This window comes from Tyto alba, unplaced genomic scaffold, assembly GCF_018691265.1.
Source record: "Tyto alba isolate M040663 unplaced genomic scaffold, T.alba_DEE_v4.0 Super-Scaffold_17, whole genome shotgun sequence".
Taxonomy (NCBI): Eukaryota; Metazoa; Chordata; class Aves; order Strigiformes; family Tytonidae; genus Tyto; species Tyto alba.
Window position 1 is genome coordinate 1910141 of NW_024881279.1, and position 16838 is coordinate 1926978.

At 53.9% G+C, this 16838-nt stretch overlaps 1 protein-coding gene across 3 annotated transcripts in view; it reads right to left on the minus strand.

Annotated features, from left to right (window-relative positions):
- Window positions 1–6988: 6988 nt before the first annotated feature.
- Window positions 6989–16838, minus strand: part of SH3RF2 (SH3 domain containing ring finger 2) — a 47840-nt gene continuing 37990 nt past the window's right edge. For all 3 annotated transcript variants that reach the window (XM_042790413.1, XM_042790412.1, XM_042790414.1), the window contains exons 8-9: window positions 15639–16006; window positions 6989–14150 (exon numbers count right to left, since the gene is read on the minus strand). In XM_042790413.1, coding sequence (XP_042646347.1) covers window positions 13857–14150; window positions 15639–16006 — 662 coding nt within the window. In that variant the 3' untranslated portion in view covers window positions 6989–13856. The remainder of the gene's footprint in view (window positions 14151–15638; window positions 16007–16838) is intronic.

The following is a 16838-nucleotide window of genomic DNA, read 5'->3' on the forward strand; positions in this document are numbered from 1 at the left end:
CAAGGTCAGTGGAGGAACGGAGGAAGAAAGGAGAGGGGAGGTGTGCCAGAGCAGAGACCCCCCCCTGTATCCTGTGGTGAGACGGCAGGGCGGCCCCCCCCTGCCACCCATGAAGATCTACGGTGGAGCAGACATTGATTTGTGGCCTGTTGTTCCTGCTCAGATGATCAAGGGTCTGTGCCCGAAGAAGGCCAGGGTCTCGTGGGAAAAGGCAGCCCCGCTGCTGTAATTCAGCGCTGGGAGGATTGCAGCATGTGGGGGAGTCCCACGCCGGAGCAGCTCGGGAAGGGCTGCAGCCTTGGGAGGGAATCCAGTCGGAGGAAGTTAGTGACCCATGACGGAGCAGTGTGGGGAACGCTGCAGCCCATGGGGGGAACTCATGTTGGAGAAAGTTTGTGGAGGACTGTCTGCTGTGAGAGGGGGACCACGATGGAGCAGGGGGAACAAGTTCCGGACACTCCCCTCACCGAACATGAAGGAAGTGGCAGCGCTGACTGCACCCCCCATTCCCTGCCCCTGCGCCACTGGGGGAGGAGGTAGAGATATCGGGAGCAGAGCTGAGCCCGGGAAGAAGGGAGGGGTGGGGGGAAGGTGTTCTCAAGATATGGCAATGCTTCTCACTGTCCTACTCTGTTATGTGTTGTTAGTGTCTGTAATAATTGTATGTTCTTTTTTAATTCCCCTAACGAGTCTGCCTTTTGCTCATGATCATAAAGGGGGATTTTTCCCCATCCCAGTCCTATCTCGAACCCCAAGCCTGGCTCTCTGTCCCTTCTCATTGCTGGAGGGGAAGGGAGAGAGAGCTGCTGCATTGTGGTTGGCTGCCAACCAGGCCTAAACCACGACAGTTGGCTTCCAGGAGATGTCACTGCTATGCTGGTTCTTGTGTGTTTTTTCCCCAATAAAAGCTAGTGACAGGATAAAGAGGCTTTCTTGGTATTAGATTTCCCACATTATTAACAAAATTCTGGCCTTACTTAGTAGTCTTCATGCTCTGATATTGCTTAGAGAAATCTAGAAATGGAACCTTTTTTCTTTTTAACTGAGCCAGTGTTTGAAGCAGATAAATTCACAGACATGAAGAACAGTTATTGCTTTTATTTCCTGGCTCTTCCGATTTCCTGCTGTAGCACCATGGGATATTTCCTTGGCTTTCTGTGTCCTTCGGTTTTCTTCTCTTCAGGAGAACACATGGATACTTTTCTCTAAAATGTTGCGAGGCATAAATAACGTTTCTTACAGAAGGAAGTTCAAGTCATTTGGAAAATTTCCGAGGAACAGCAGGTGCCACCAGCTGCGTCGCCCGATGCCGCGCGGGGCGATGTCAGCAGGGCAGCAGGCGGGCTTGCTGCTCTCTGCAGATGTTTTCTGGAGCGGGGGGAGCGCGTCCCCGCGATGCTGCTCTGCCTCCCGTCGCAGCAGGCGCAAGGGGAGCAGCAACTTTGGGCCGAGTTCCCTCCTCTATGCGTCCAGCCCGAGAGTCCTGCGCCTCGAGGGGGGTCAATGACCGAGGCACCGTGAAACTTCTTCCTTCTCCATGCCACTTCTGCAGGTACTTGATAAATTTGTCTCGTTTTGAACCAGAACCCCGAACCCCAGGTGAGTTACGTCTGCCCCGGCAGCAGCAGCGCGCTGGGCCCCCTCCTCGCCCGCCGGGGTTGGGGCTGTTTCAGCAGGGAAAGCTCTGCGGGAGGAACGTGCGAAGGCTGCGCTTAACTTCTCCTCGGCCGGATTGGGCTCCGTCCTTCAAACCCAGATTCAATTAAATGCTTTAATTTGAGAGCCTCCTGCTGCCTGGGTGGTGGGGAGGAGAGGGGGCGAGGGGTGGTCTGGGCAGTTGGGAGCTGGTATGACATCAGGGCGCGGAGTGTGACGTCATCACCTGCTCCCAGGCATCACTTTCCAGGCCCGCCTGGAAGTCGTTGCTTCGCCGATGGGATGGATGTCTCTGATGTCCAGTCACCATTTATTCTTTCCTGGGTCACGCCTGAGGACGGGACTTCTTGTCTTTCTGGTTTCAAGTAAGGAGTAAAGTTAGAAGCCCGATCCTAAATAATCTGTTATATAAAAAAAATAAATCTATATAGAAACCATATAGCTGTTGAGAAATGAATGCTCACTGTTGCATATTACACTGTAAAATATCTCTGCAGCGAGACTTGGGTAGGGCTCCTCTTACTCAGGAATTCAGTTCAAAGCAGTTTATTAATCCCTCCAGGCTTTGCAGACAGAAGAGAGAATTATTGACTCTGTGGCACCAGCAAAGTATCCAGAATCTATATTTTGTTTAAAGCAGAAACAGTTATTCTTCAGCAGTGCCTTGTTGCATCAGAAGGATTGTGTGACCTTTGGTGAAGTATTTTCCGCTGAAGTGGGGAGCGGCACAAATCCTCACGCGAGAGCTGGAGACACCCATCGGCTGCTGGGCCGGGGAGAGCGGCCCGGGAGCAGCCACTGGGGATGCTGGTTTGGAATGGTCTGTTTCTGATATTTGCACTGTACTTCGGAGGATCGCCGCTCGTATCGATGGGTCCCTGGACTGTCTGGGTGGCCGTGGTGAACCTTCGTGCTGTGGCAGAGCTGTCGGCTCCACCTGGTTAATGTGGAGGGACGGGAGGTGTCCTCAGCCCCATCCTCCCTCCCTGTCCTGCCCCCCCGGGCAGTGCACTGGGCTGGGGCTCGGGACCCCGCTGAGAGTGATGCCACAAGCACCCAACCAAGACCTTCCACCCAGGAAAATCGATATCGGCCCCTGAAGCCCCTTCCAGTGAGGTTGTGACTGGTGTGTTACCCTACCAGGACCGGAGAGCCAGAGGTCAGGTCACAGCACGACTTTTAGCATCCCGGAGGTAATTGGTGGTGACATGGCTCTGGGATGCTGAAGTCCTTATGGATCTTGTCATTTGCTCCGGAGGCAGTCGTGCCTTGCCAGACCCGGGGGGTGGTGGGGATCGGTGGTGGAGCTGAATGTGGAGCTCAGCAGCCAGGAGACGCGGGAGCAAGCAAATCCTTGAACGGGAACTGGTGTAAAGCAAAGCAAAATAGCAGCACTAATCCCATTCATCATTGTTCTTCCTTCACAAGGCCACTCCAAATATGTAGTGCATGCGTGATTAAAAATGGACAGGATCTTTTAATTTTGTATGTTCTCGTGCCTTTCTCCAGTGCACAGCACAGTGCCAGGGGAGCCCGTGACGGCCGTCACCGCCGATGCGGGGCTGGACCACCAGCCTCTTCGCTGTCCGCTGCAGCAAGGCAACTTGCACGAGTTTGCGTGGCTGCTTCTTGCTCCCCAAACACCTCTGTGGTTCCTGCAGCGAGAAACACGGAGGTAATGGCGATCTCGAACCCGCCCGTGGTGCCCAGTGACCGGCCGCTGTGTGGGGTGACCCCGGAGGGGCCGGGCAGGGTCCCCCACAGCCTCCCCACGAGCCTCCAGCGCGGCCCCGGGTGCTTTGGGGGTGTGTGGCTCCCACGGCGGGAGCTCTGGGGCACAGCACCCACGATGTGGGTGCCCCGGCCAGGGACCTGGGCAGGGCTGGGAGCTGCATGGATGTACACCTGTGCCGTGGAGGGGATGCAGTTATTCCTCCTCTGATATTTAAGTGTGGCTCTTAGAGTAATTTCTGATCTATTAAGCAGAGATATGTGTCTAATAGGAAGAATTCTTATTTCTTTTGACGTTTTATTTCTTTAATAGCTGGGTTTCCACACCCCTTTTTCCTCTTTATTTGGGCGGGGGTCACATTACTTTCCTCCAGGTTTCTTCTACATCCTTCATAATGTGTGAGGAGGAGAAAATCATCACCACTAACGTGCATTAAGGACGTGAGTTAGATTCGAAGGCATGGAGCACTTCAGCAGTGCTTTCTGAAAATAGTTCTTCAGGATTTGTTCTGATGCTGCTCTAAAAGCCGGGCTGCTCATTTGGTGGAGGGAGGTTCCTTGTGCTCCTTGGCTGAACTGATGGGATCCGGGTTCTGCGGACGTCTGTCGGACCCAGAACACCCGAGGGGGCGAAGCAGCCGGGGCTGGGGGGGCTCTGGGGGAGCCCAGTGGTGCCGGAGACCTCAGGCCCTGCTCCGGGCAGCAGCTCTGCCACGCACCTTTCCCAGCTCCAGAGAGGGCAAACCCAGGCTTCTCATCCCTTCTTCCAGCTGATGCTTTTTTGGGTTCTGTTTTGGCTGGATCAGTTGGGTCATGAGAACGTGCTGCAAGTGCTAATTCCTTAAACTGGGGGCACAGCAGGGACCTCCAAACCTCCACCCCGTGCAGCCCCGGTGTCCTTGTACAGCTCAAAAACCCTCCTCCGGGGGTTTGGTGCCGCTGCGCCGGCTGCTCTCGTGGGCACAAATCCAGGCTGTCTCCCCGGCACAGGGGTGGGAGGGCTGAGTGCCTTTTAGTTCCCAGATTTTGGCATTTTTAAAGAACTTGCATAAACACTGCCAGGGTTTATAAACAGGGACTTACCCTTGAGTTTAACAGAACAGGAAGCACTGTTATAACAGTACCTTGTTTAAAGTACTGTTACTGTAGTTATAAAACAGATATAAGGAATGTGGTTCCACAGCAAAGGCCTGGGGGTTTGGTTCTGCTGGAGATGGTGTGTTGGGCCGGGTGTATTTGCTCCTGGGCTGCAAATAAAGAGCAACGTGAGTGAATTGCAAGAGGCTGCGATAGCAAAGCACGACTGAATTTACTTCAGCAGGATGCCCGAGCGAGAGGCAGCGCTGCCCTCCTGGGTGCCCTGGGGGTGGTGCAGTTCGTACCCGTTTCTCCTCTGTTTCTGCTGGAACAGTGTTTCCTAGGCTTTGAGGTCTGTCTCTGCTGCTGCCGGGGATACAGCTGACAAAAGGTTTCATTCTTCCAGTGAGCAGCACCAGCTCAGCTGGCGGAGGAGGTGACACCTGGACCCCACGTGTGGTGGGACTTAGTCCAGTGGTGGAGATAATATTTGCCATAAATACAGGGAATTTGTTGGAGTTGAAGTAAGGTTTTGAAGCACGCATAGAGCATTTAGAAAACATCGCTCTTTTCCTCTGATGTAAACCTGTTGGGGATCTGAGAACTTCAGCTGAGCTCTTTCTTGTCTCTCAGCCTTAGGGACTTTGGGTCGGGCAGCTGTGCTGATGTATTGCCCAGCTGTGCTGATGTATTGCCCAGCTGTGCTGATGTATTGCACAGCTGTGCTCACCCCACTGCTGGATCTGGGGGTGCCGGGGTGCAGCGATGCCAGTGCCTCCCCTCTAGGCTGGGGGGCCAAGAGAGAGGTGCCAAGTGTGGGCCAGTTTGGCCAGGCACCCGCTGCTGCCAGGAGCCCCCTTCCCCAGTGCCTGCAGCCAGGACCAACACCCCTGCACATGGCATCGAGTATTCACCTCCTTAAAATCATGCAAACCCAAAAAGTGCATGAAGGGCTCAGGCCTGGAGAAGGTGGATCCTACCCACTGCCCCCCACACGCTGTTTGCACCAGCGTGTGCAGGATCCTGCAGCCAAATTCCTTTTCGATCTGGAAATCTGTTCTGTTACCTTGATGCATTTTTAAAGCAGAACTAATGCATTAAATCTAAGGAATTGCCTTGTCTCCTGTGCGGAGGCATAGGCAGCGTTTGCTTTATAATTGAATGGCAACTTCAAGCAACTACTCATGTTTTTAAAGTACTTTGTAAGAGCAGGACCGTGTGTGTCTGCAGCTGCTGTAGAATTGCACAGCCTGGAGCAGATGCTCTGCAAGACACATCGCCGTGTAATCAGGTGTCAGGGAACGAGGAGCCCTTTCAAGTCAAGGGGGAGACGCAGCCAAGGGCTTGCTCACACTGAGCATCCTCAGGTCCTTCTTTTAGTGAAACTTGTGGGTGTCCAGCACCCCTCAGAATCAGTCTTCCCTGTGTTGAAGGTGTACCGGGCAGAGGAGTCTGGGTCACGGGCTGAAATGAGCAGCCCCAGCACCCAGACAATTCCCTGGATCTGGCCCGTGAGCTCGCTCCTGCTGTGGAGGGATCTCGGCAGGACGTGCAGGATGAGGTGGGGAAGCTGGTCCTTGGTTGTGCCCCTTGTGCAAACCCCACTGGCTCCTTCCAGGGGACCCTGGCTGGAGGCCGGGCTGCAGTGGCCCCAGAGCCAAAGCCGTGGGCAACCACGGGGCCAGCAGGAAGGCTGCTGCCTCGCCGAGGGTGTCCTAGTTAAAAAACCTCCCAGCAAGGGAGCCTGAGTCATGATTCTTTCTATCCATCCAGTCCTTCTCCCTCACCACCCACCATGCAAAATGCCTTGTTTTTAAAAATAAAATGCATGAATGTTTTACAGCAATCTCTATCTCTCCCTCTGCTGCTTCTCGTCCCCTTTGGTAAGTTAAACCTGGGTGTAATGCCCAATAACCCCGGTGAGTTAAACCTGGGTGCAATGCCCAATAACCTGCTCCTTCTGCCAGGTGGTTGTATCACAGCAGTTCCCTGAGCCAGTGGTGGCTTTGTGAGTGTGAACCTAAATTGCTGCCATCGGCTGGGACTTGTGATCTGACATTTAGTGCAGGTTTATTTGCTGCTCTTGGGAGAGCAGCAGTGACCCGTCGTTGTGGAGCTGATGAGTTTCTTGTGAAGGGGTAGTGCCACAGAGCATCGGCAAGGGGCGGGATGGGAAGCAGGACCAGGGCCCTGTCCTTGCCTCCAGGGATTCTCTTCTAACCACGTAAAATGGAGAGAAGCGCTGCTCCCCTCGGGGCCAGAGATTTCAAAGCAATTTAACAAGGAAAAAAAAAAAGTCAAGCAATGCTAAATATTATTATGTTTGCTTGCAGGTTCCTGCTGGGGACAAAGAGCATCAAAAATAGAAAGCAGGAGCTCGAGCTCAGAGGAGCTGGACCCTGGCTGGTGAGCCGCAGAGCAAAGCCCTTGTTCCCACCTCGGCACCAGCCCCCATCCTCTTCCTCGCCCTGTGCCCCCGACTGGTGAAACCGCAACCCAGAATAAGCGAAAATAAACATCCCTGTTTTTTTTCATGCAAAAAGTTTTAATGGTAACACAGCAGCTCCCAGGGGATGGCATGCTGCCCACGCCCAAAGCTTTCCCAAGGCCGGTGTTTGCCCCCACCCCGCCAGCCCCGAACTGGTGCACCGTGCCGCAGCTCCGCTCCGCCGCTCTCGCTGCCGTAATCCACTCGGCTCCGATTAATTTAATTAACCTACAGGCTACAGATCTAAACATTAGTGCTATAAACTTAGATGAATAAACCTCTGAAAACTGAAAATGTTTTTAAACCATTCTTTTTCAGTTACAGAAATACAAAATAAATATCTTAAAGGTTAATACAAAACAGAAAGCTAATATATTTTTGTTTATTGACTTTTCTCTTCTCCCTGATAGTATGTTAAATTGAAAAAACCTTCCTAAAAAATGAACTTCACATCATGGAAAAAATATTGAGCATCACTGAATTTGTACAAGTGTCTCTGAACAACAAGCTAAATGTATGTATTTTATTTATTCCTCCTACCCATCACCAAATAAGAGAAGATTATATATTCTACTGTTTCTAAGCATATACATGTAAAAATAGTCATTTCTGTTTTCTCATTTATAGTAACATGGCTGTAACATTTCATTATAGTGTTTCCTGGGCTCAGTGCAGAAAGACAACAAAATTTGCTGGTCTGTTAACACAGGAGATCAAGGTGAACTACCTTTCCTCGATCCCTACTGCCTTTAAAATTTATTTTGGTTGGAACTTTGGTATAAATAGATCTTTTTTCCCCTTTTAGTACACGTCTAGCCTTCACCAGCCTGACCACGGTCAGGTACCCCGTGTGCCAGCCCCCAGCATGGTTCCTGCTCCCTGCACAGCTGTGAAACGGGCACGGGGTGATCAGCTCGTGCGAGCCCCTGCCGACCTCGCTGGTAAGTCCCCGTCGCTTCACCTGGGTGGTTTTGGGTTCTAAACACCGATTTTATGAATATTATGAAATGCTACTTTTTAAACAGGGGAGATACTGAGACTCAAGGCAAAAAAATCCTGAAAAACTTAAAGTCTACGGCTATTATTACACTTAAAAACATGTAGTTGCACAAATGGTCTGCAATAACTATTGGGCAATGAATAAACCTCCTAAAATAATGATAAATGTACACATGAACTTACACATTCCTGGGCTGCTCTGGTGTTTCCAACTTAAATATTTTGGGCCAGTGTTTGCATTCCTCCTGCCTAGAGTGAGGGATGGGGCGAGGGCCCCCCCCTCCTGCAGCCGAGGCTGGGGGCTCTTAGGTAAAGGCTGCCTATTCTCTCAGGTTTTTCTTCTCAAGCAAATTTCTTGGGTTTTCTGAATCCAGAGGAGATGCTTGGTGTTTCAACAGTTCTTGTTTTGCTTTGGCTTACGAAAAATTAAACAGGATGAAGTCAGGAAATAGAACGTTTGGAAGTAAGTGTTCATTAAAACACCTGGTGACTAAGAATATGACGTGGGTGAGAAGTCTGAATGCACTACAACCTTAACAGTGTTTTTCTAATGTTAGTTTTAGAAAATGGACCTTTGCTGAGGGGAGAGCAGGGCTGCTGGGAGAGCGAAAGAAGCAAATGCCTGGTGTCCTGCACACTGTGGCTTTTCACTAGTGTATTGGGATTAGGATGCTTTTCTTTCTAAAGCCCCAGGCTCTTGGAACCATGAGGTTATGTTAAAAGATAGAAAAAGAAAAAAAAAAAAAAAAAAAAATCCCCTTGACTTCCATGCAAGAAGAGGAGCCCTCGTGGCTGCAGGAAACGCTCCTGGAATGACTGTCGAAGGCTCAGCGACTGGAAGAGGAACGGCAGTCGCAGGCGGGCAGGGTGATGCTCGCGGTGCCTCGGCACCCCTGGCTCCCTGCTCCCTGGGGTGCTGGAGCTGCCCGAGCCCGAGCCCGGCCGTCCCCCGCCACGGGCAACGCGGCTTCCGCGGGCCCCGACGCTGCCCGGCCGCAGCACCCCCTCGTAGGACTCACGTTTTCCAACCAAGGGATCACTGGATCCTCTTTCCCACAGAGCAGGGACTGATCCCGGGGGACTTTCTACGGACCCGGCCTGCCTTCGGTTCCCGGGCTCCTAGCAGAGCAGCCATGCAGCACCAGTGCCAGCTGAAAGAGCTTTGCAGAATTCCCATCACTTCGACCTTCCTCCGTGGCCAGTGGTGGGAGAGCCCCCCCCTGGCCTCGAGGTTCCTCGCCGCTGCTGGTGGGGACAGGGGGGTGTTCTTTGGGAAGGGATGTGGAGAGATTTCACTGGTGGTTTGTGTTCTTACTTCTGCTGCTTCTGCCTGTAATTTCTCAGGAAGCGTGACTGCAGCCCGAGCTAGGGGGTAGGTTACTCACTGAAGCTCTCCAAGGTTTCTGCCAGGGTAGGCAGGCAGTTAAAGCTGAGCTGATGAATGATCCGATTCGGGCTCCAAATCATTAACTGATCATAAGGAATGAGAAGATAGAAAATAAGCCCAATTCAGGAACTTGCAAGAGGTTCGTTAACGGTCCCTCTGTCCCCTGTGCTGCTTTATGCCCTTTTCCAGAGCTCCTCTCAAGCGCGATGCTCCGGGTGCTCCCAGCCTGGATCGCCTGCCTACCCCTCCAGCCGGGCAGGCAGAGAACAGGGTCTTTTCATTATAGAAATACATTATGCTACAGTACGCCTGCAACTGTATTTTGCCTTTCCTAATGTTTTCTTTGCATTCTGTGCTTCATGGGATGGTTTGTGGTCAAGGAGAAGACTGCAGACTTGGTGGTTTGGCCAGTCCTCCTCTGTGCCATTGACCATGCAGAGGGGAGACATCCCTGGGGGGAAATGGGTGGCCTTCCCACGTAGGCCCTCCTGGCCAACTCAGGAATGACAAAACAGTGGCTCAATGCTGATGTCTAACCTCTCTTTACTGGGAAAATGGGCTGAAGAGAGTCTGGAGGGTGGGAAGACAGGAGGGAAGTTCTGTTCTTTTTATATATATACTTAAACCTTTGAAGAACTCGCCTACCTCCATGTAAAGCTACCACCCTCCTGCCAACATGTGATGCCTCCCTTTTCATTGCTACCCAACTTAAAAAAAAAAAAAAAAAAAAATTGGATGACAGTAGCCAGAGAAGGACAGGGGTTTGGAGCGGATCCTCTTGGAAGACGCAGTGCGCTTCAAGTCAGCAGCACAGAGCTGAAACAATAAATGTGAAGTTTGCTCATGCTCCAAGAAGTCGGTGTGGTGATTCTGCTTGTGAAGTAAAAGTGGTTGGACTAATTGTTCTGGAACAGAAGTTTTTAGTCTGGTGCACTTAGAGAATCACTCCCTGACAGACCCAGTCCATGTCTTCCTCAGCATGATCAGCTTCTCCGTGTAGAACAGGGCTACTTGTTGGGCACTGACTTGCTCGGGGCTCGTGACAAAGCTCCAGCTGAGCTCCACGAGGTTCTGCTTTAGCCTGGGCTTTTGGAAGAAAAAGCTCTGAGTTCTAGTCCCTCTTCCTTGGGATGTTCCGTTGTGAAGTAACGTAGTCCAGGTGCTTCCTCCAAGGTGTTGCCAGGGGAGGAGTGGGGAAGGTGAGGAGGATTTAGCAATTTTGCTCGGTGGGCTGCAGTATGAAACCAGTGGGCAGGTATGTCTATGGGAGCAAGATGCTTATTAGGGCTGTTGCTTTAAAATATGTCTTGTTTTCAGTTCTCTCTCCCTACATATTTTGAATATATTTAGGGCACTTATCACCATAGCATCAAAGCACTGAAATATCCTGTGCAAGAATCTGAGACATCTGTCCCAAAATAGCTGCCTGCTCTTTTACCAAAGCACCAATTTTGCTGCCAGTGCTTCCCTTCCCTGTCACTGCCTGTGGCTGCGCGTGTGTGCACGAGTGTCAGAGCTTTCTCTGTCCCTGCCACCCCACTGCTGTCCCTTGCTGTCCTAAAGCAGCGGGCTAAGGGCCAAGGCCAGGAGAGACCTGTGGTGCTTTTTGGTTGTATTTGTCTCAAGACTTCAGCATCGTGTAATGGGCTGAACAGTTTTGCTGGCTTCCCTGGGTGCGTGGATGCTGTGAAAACTTATTGCTGTTTATCTTGATATGGGAGGGTAAGAGGGTGGTTTTGTTCCATGAAAGGCAATATTCTGAACTGAGAATGTGGGCGGTATCCGGCTGCTGTGAGCCCAGATGTGCGGAAAGACTTCACGGCTTGTTAAGTCTCAAGGCATGCTGAGCACCTTTGGCTTTTCCTGATGTTCTTGGTGTCCCCTGAAGCTTAGTGCATCTGATAAATCGGGCCAAAGGAGGTGCTTCCTTTCCTTGTACCTGGGTTTTGGTGGCAGGAGAAGTGGAGCTGCAGTCACATCTGTCTGTTGCTGTCTGAGATTTTCATTTTCCAGCCCCAAATTGAACTTGAAGCTTTTCCTTGCTGCCTGGCCTTGCACGCTTGCCTCTGGGAAAACGTAGGCTACATTCCCAAGGTGACTGGCTTCGGCGTACATCTGTCCAAACCCCGCCCTGACCTCTGCTTTGGTGCTTTCTGTCTGCCCCTCGCCTCCAAATCTCTAGATGTCGTGGGGCTCCCCCGAGCGCCAGCGGTTACCGACGTGGTCCCCGGCCCGGAGGAGCGCTCCCTCCGAGCTCCTGCTGAGACAGGCGCTGGGGTCCCGCAGGGTTAATTGCTGGTAACGAGGGGAGGTCTTTGATGGGAGCTGGCTGGTCATCCCGCGCCGGGCTCACCGCTGCCGGGGACACCGGGGGCTCACAGCTCCTCTCGCAGCTGAGCGTCCAACCTCAGGGCCGGCACCAGCCGCGGTGTGTGCGTGGGGACGGCCCGTCCCCCTCCCCAGCCTGCTCCCACCCGCGTCACCCCACTCCCCAGACAGCTCGGCCACGGCACTCCAGCTAAACCAGGGCTCTGTTGTACTGGCATGAGATGAGGACACTGGTTTCGGGGGCAGTAACCTGCAGAAGTTCCCCCCCCTTCCCTACACACGCCACGGATTCAGCTGGGCTTCGCGTTCCCCACTGCTCCTTCTTTCCCAGCATTTCCACCTGCATGATTAATTCTGGTGTAGCTCCGGCCACCCATGCCACCGTCTCCTGTGAGCCTTGGGGGGAGGTCAGCTGCTGAGTGTGTTAATTAGCTGCTTCGTCAGCAGATTACAGCTTGGCTCTATCTTCTCGTTAGCATGCCACAAGTGGTCGCAGCTGGAGCCAGGCGTGAGCCCGCAGCCCCTCCTTCCCTCCAAACCAGGGCTGTGAAGTACTGCCCAAGCTGGTCCGGGACGTACCTAATGCAATTCTCATTTTTTCTGAACGTGCTTGAGAGAAGCGGATGTGTCCTTGGTTACAGAGCCAGCTTATGAGGTTTTCTGGTTTAGTTTTAAAGGGATGAGAGGAGTCTTCAGCAAAGAACCGGCATGTCTTCTCTGAGGTGTTCGTCTGTCTTTGAGGTGGTGTTGCTGAGAGTCAGGCTTACCCTCTTATTTGCAGCCTGTGCCACCTTTCATACCCGGGCAAACTGCACATTTTCAGTTTGTCAGGATTTTTTCTGCCGGAGCCTAAATAGTGACAGAGAGCACAAGGTGAAGAATTTAGCTGTGCCATTGGTGATTTCTGTGTTACTGAAAATCCCTGCGGGCAGATGCCAGCTTCCCGCTCCACAAACAGAAAGTCTGAAAAAGAACAGGGACTGCAGACTAGTAAATGATTTTATCCGTTCCCTTTTCTTTGTTCCAGAAGAAAACATCCTTCTCTCAGGTGGTGACAGTGCCCTGGAGAGTTTTTGTTGACCAATGGAGTTAATTTTCACAGGTTTTGTACACAGTTAACCAAGGATGTGATTTTACAGCAGTTTTGGATGAAGCACAGCTACCACCGTTGGGAGATCTAGCGGTCGGTGGTTGTGGCTAGGATGGGAATTGCTGGTCTATAAACCGGCAGTAAAACCGAAGTGTGAAAACCCAAAGCTGTTGTGCAGGGGTTTGTGGAGAGCAGTCCCAGCTGACGAGCTGGGCACAGCTCCCTGCCTCTGCCTGCTTCCCCGTGGATTCGCAGGAGGATGCTGGAAATGGGGTCAGCTCAAAACTGGAGCTGGTGTTGCCACGGCAGAGGGGTGAATGCTGAATTCTGCTTTCTGTCACGTAGATAATGTTTCATGCATTTTAATGTAGACTTAAACATCTGAATTCCACTTTGAATATTTACAAAGCCAATATCTGAATGGGTGGGCGGTGGGAAGGAGTTGGATTGAGCTCCTGGATGGCTGGGAGGTAGCTGACAGGGAATCAGAGGAAACCAAGCAATGAGGAGAAGCAAGATTCAGTGCCCCTGTCTGCAGAGTCTGAGTGACTGCGGTAACGGCACGTCCCTTCCCATTGTCTCTTTCCAAATCACCTTTTAAACTGTATTCTGTGTTAAGACTCCTGAACTAAAACCAAGCAGAAAAGCAAGCGAGAAACAACCCTAAAAAAAAAAAAAACGGAGTAAACCCCCCCATCAAAAGGCAACGTGAACTGTCAGCTAGGGACTGACTGATTTTGATTTACGGTTTCTTTATCCTGCAGAAGCAGGAAGGTAACGAACCAGTGTTTTGATCTCCGTGGGCTTTCCTGCAGCAGTGAGGAGATCAAAACAAGCTCAACTGTTTCTGATACCTGCACGCCTTCTTCCCCCTCTGTTCCTCCTCTGGTACCTTACGGGCAGCCTTATGCGACACCAAAGAGCATCAGTTTTGCGGGTGTCCCGTCCCGCTCCCCCAGGAGCTCCCCCAGGAGGCCTGCGCGGCCCGAGGGTGCCAGCGGCGTGGAGGGGGGGACGCGGGGAACACCTGCCCCCCGCCATGGGAGGGGAGCGGTGGAGGCGGCGGGCGGGAGAGCGAGCGAGCGGAGGAGTTTACCCCGTCAGTTTGCGGAAACGCTGCTGTAGTTCTTCTTGGCGGGGAAGGTGAGCTGCCCGGAGAGGTCCAGCGACAGCGCCTTGGGGTGCAGCGCCCGCCGCTGGTGCAGGGGGCTGGAGCTGGTCCTGGGCGAGTAGAGCACGGCCAGCTCGGGGCCCGGCAGGCCGGCTTCGGGCAGCAGAACCTCAGCCGGGGCCAGCGGCTCCGTCCGGCCGCGCGGCAGGCTCGGGGAGGGCTGCAGGCTGTGCCGCTTGGGTGGCGGGGGGCTGTGGTTCTGGAACCTCACCGTCTTCACTTGCTGCAACGAGAAGGGGGGGGGCTGGAGTCAGGGTGGGAAAAGCAGCCACCCGCCCTCCTTGCTGCGATGTACCTTGCAGAGCTGGGGGGGGGATGAGCTGGGGGGGCGGCTGGCCCCTGCCTAGGGGCAGAGGATGCTGGTGGAGAGGCCCAGGGGATGCTGGTGGTGGAATGGCACGGCACGGTGCAGCTGTCGGCTGCTGCAGGGACCTCCTGAGCCGCCCTGGGGAACCCCCTGAGCCGCCCTGGAACCCCCTGAGCTGCCCTTGGACCCATCACCCCAATCAGCGGGACAGGGTGGGGAGGAGAGACCCCCCCCATAGCTGCCCTGGGGACCCCCCTGAGCCACCCTGGACAAGCAGGCTGTGCCGCTTGGGCAGCAGGGGGCTGTGGTTCTGGAACCTCACCGTCTTCACTTGCTGCAACGAGAAGGGGGGGGGCTGGAGTCAGGGTGGGAAAAGCAGCCACCCGCCCTCCTTGCTGCGATGTACCTTGCAGAGCTGGGGGGGGGGATGAGCTGGGGGGGTGGCTGGCCCCTGCCTAGGGGCAGAGGATGCTGGTGGAGAGGCCCAGGGGATGCTGGTGGTGGAATGGCATGGCACGGTGCAGCTGTCGGCTGCTGCAGGGACCCCCTGAGCCGCCCTAGAACCCCCTGAGCTGCCCTTGGACCCATCACCCCAATCAGCGGGACAGGGTGGGGAGGAGAGACCCCCCCTGAGCTGCCTCGGGGACCCCCCTGAGCCGCCCTGGACCCCCCCAAGCTGCCCTTGGACCCATCACCCCAATCAGCGGGACAGGGTGGGGAGGAGAGGAGCAGGGCAGTGCAATACGAGGGGGGTGTCCTGTCCCGTGTCCCCACGGAGAGCCTGTGGTTTCTCTCCAGCTGATGATGATCTTGCTGGGAGTTCTGAGGTCAGTTGGGCTTTCAGGGACTTGTGGGGTGATTTACCCTTTGGGTGCCACGGGAAGGGAAAGCTGTCACTAGGGCAATCTGCAGAACCACTTTATCATTACGAAATTTCCCCCTGGCTGTCAGAGGGGAAAGAAATTTCCATTCCAAAGGGCTCAGCCAGAGTGATGCGAGGGAGATGAGGGAGCTCTGCGGAGATGACCCCGATGTAATATCTAACACCTAGGTCTGTGGAGTTTGCTCATTCGCTCCCAAACTTTCAGGGGTCTCAGTGGGATTCTTGCCTGATTGAAGGCCTCAGAAAAGTCTTAAGATTTGATCATGACTGAACATCGGCTTACATGGAATGAGACCCAGAAGCATCTTGCCTTTCTAAAGGGCTTAATCTGAACAGCAGAGTCAGCAACATGAATATCTGATTTCTTAATGCAGGTACCAATCCCAGTGATTTCTATCAGAAGAAAACTGGTGAGAATGGAGTGAAGCCCTCAAGGGCTTCGTCGCTGGTCAGTATTGGGCTGACATCAAATTCCACCCTGTGAAGAGAACTTTGGGGCCCCTCGGAACCCCTGGCCGTACCTTCTCGGCGCTGTTGCGGGACGTGTCTGGTTTCACCAGGATGGATGGCGGGGCTGACGCCGGCGGCTTTGGCGCTGCCTCACTCTTTGCTGGAGGGTCTTTGGCATCCAGGATCACCGAGCTGCACACAGAGGGAGACCTGCTTTCCCCTCCTCTGACCACAAGCGCCGGTGAAGCATCGTGGGAGAAGCTGAGCCTCGTTCCTGCCTCGGCCATGCCAGCCCCGGGGGGGATGCTGTGCGGCTGGGGGCTGACGTGCTGGTAAAGCTGAAATTGCTGGGGCCGCCCCGCAGCCGTGGGGGGACGCCTGAGGGAGCCAGCAACCTGCACGGGGGTCCCTGCCTGCCCCGGCCTCTGCAGGGATCCATCTGGGGAGCGAGAGTTGGAAGGAGGTAAGTCAGCAGGAAGCCAAACCCGTATAAAGCAAAGAGGCAGAAGTGAGCAGCGGCTGCAGCCCTGCCCTGACAGCCCCAGGGGTGCTGGGGGGTTGCCATGCACTGACCCCCCCCATGCCGGGACCCTGTTTGCTCCACAGCCTCGCTGGGCACTGGCAAGGCTGCCAGAACACAGCCCACCACCCCTGTGTTTGCACAACAGCTCCTGCCAGGGAAATTCTGCTGTTCTGCATAGGACCGGGCTGGTTTTGCAGAGCTCGCCCTGCCTTGTCCGGGACTGCAAATACTCCCTGTGCACACAGTGGGTGCCTCTGCTTGCACACCCCCCAGCTCGGCCCCCCCGCCGGGCACCCCCAAGCTCAGCACCCCGGGATCTCCCTGCCCCGCTACAGGGGGAAGCGTGGGGATGAGTGGGCAGGACCAGACACAGCCCCACGGGGAACTGGGTGCCCGTCTCGCATGGTGTGGGGCATTTGCCACCAGCATGGAGCCCCTGGGGACCCCCTCCTGTGCGGGGTCCCCGCGGGGGGGCCCGAGCTGCCGGCAGATCCCCTGCTCCCAGCCCTCCACGCTCGTTGTTCCCATTTGGCTGCTCTGTCCTGGAGCTGCTTCCCCATCTGCAGCGCGGGAAGTCACACACTTTATTTATTCTGCAGTTTCTTGCTGTGCACAAGATTGAGATTTTTTTTTTTTTTTTTTTTTTTTTTTTTTTAAACAGAGCGACCACAGGGGAATGAGTCCTTTACAGTAAAACAACTCTTCAGATAAATCCAATCTGGAGTCTAAAACCGCTGGCAATGGCCCT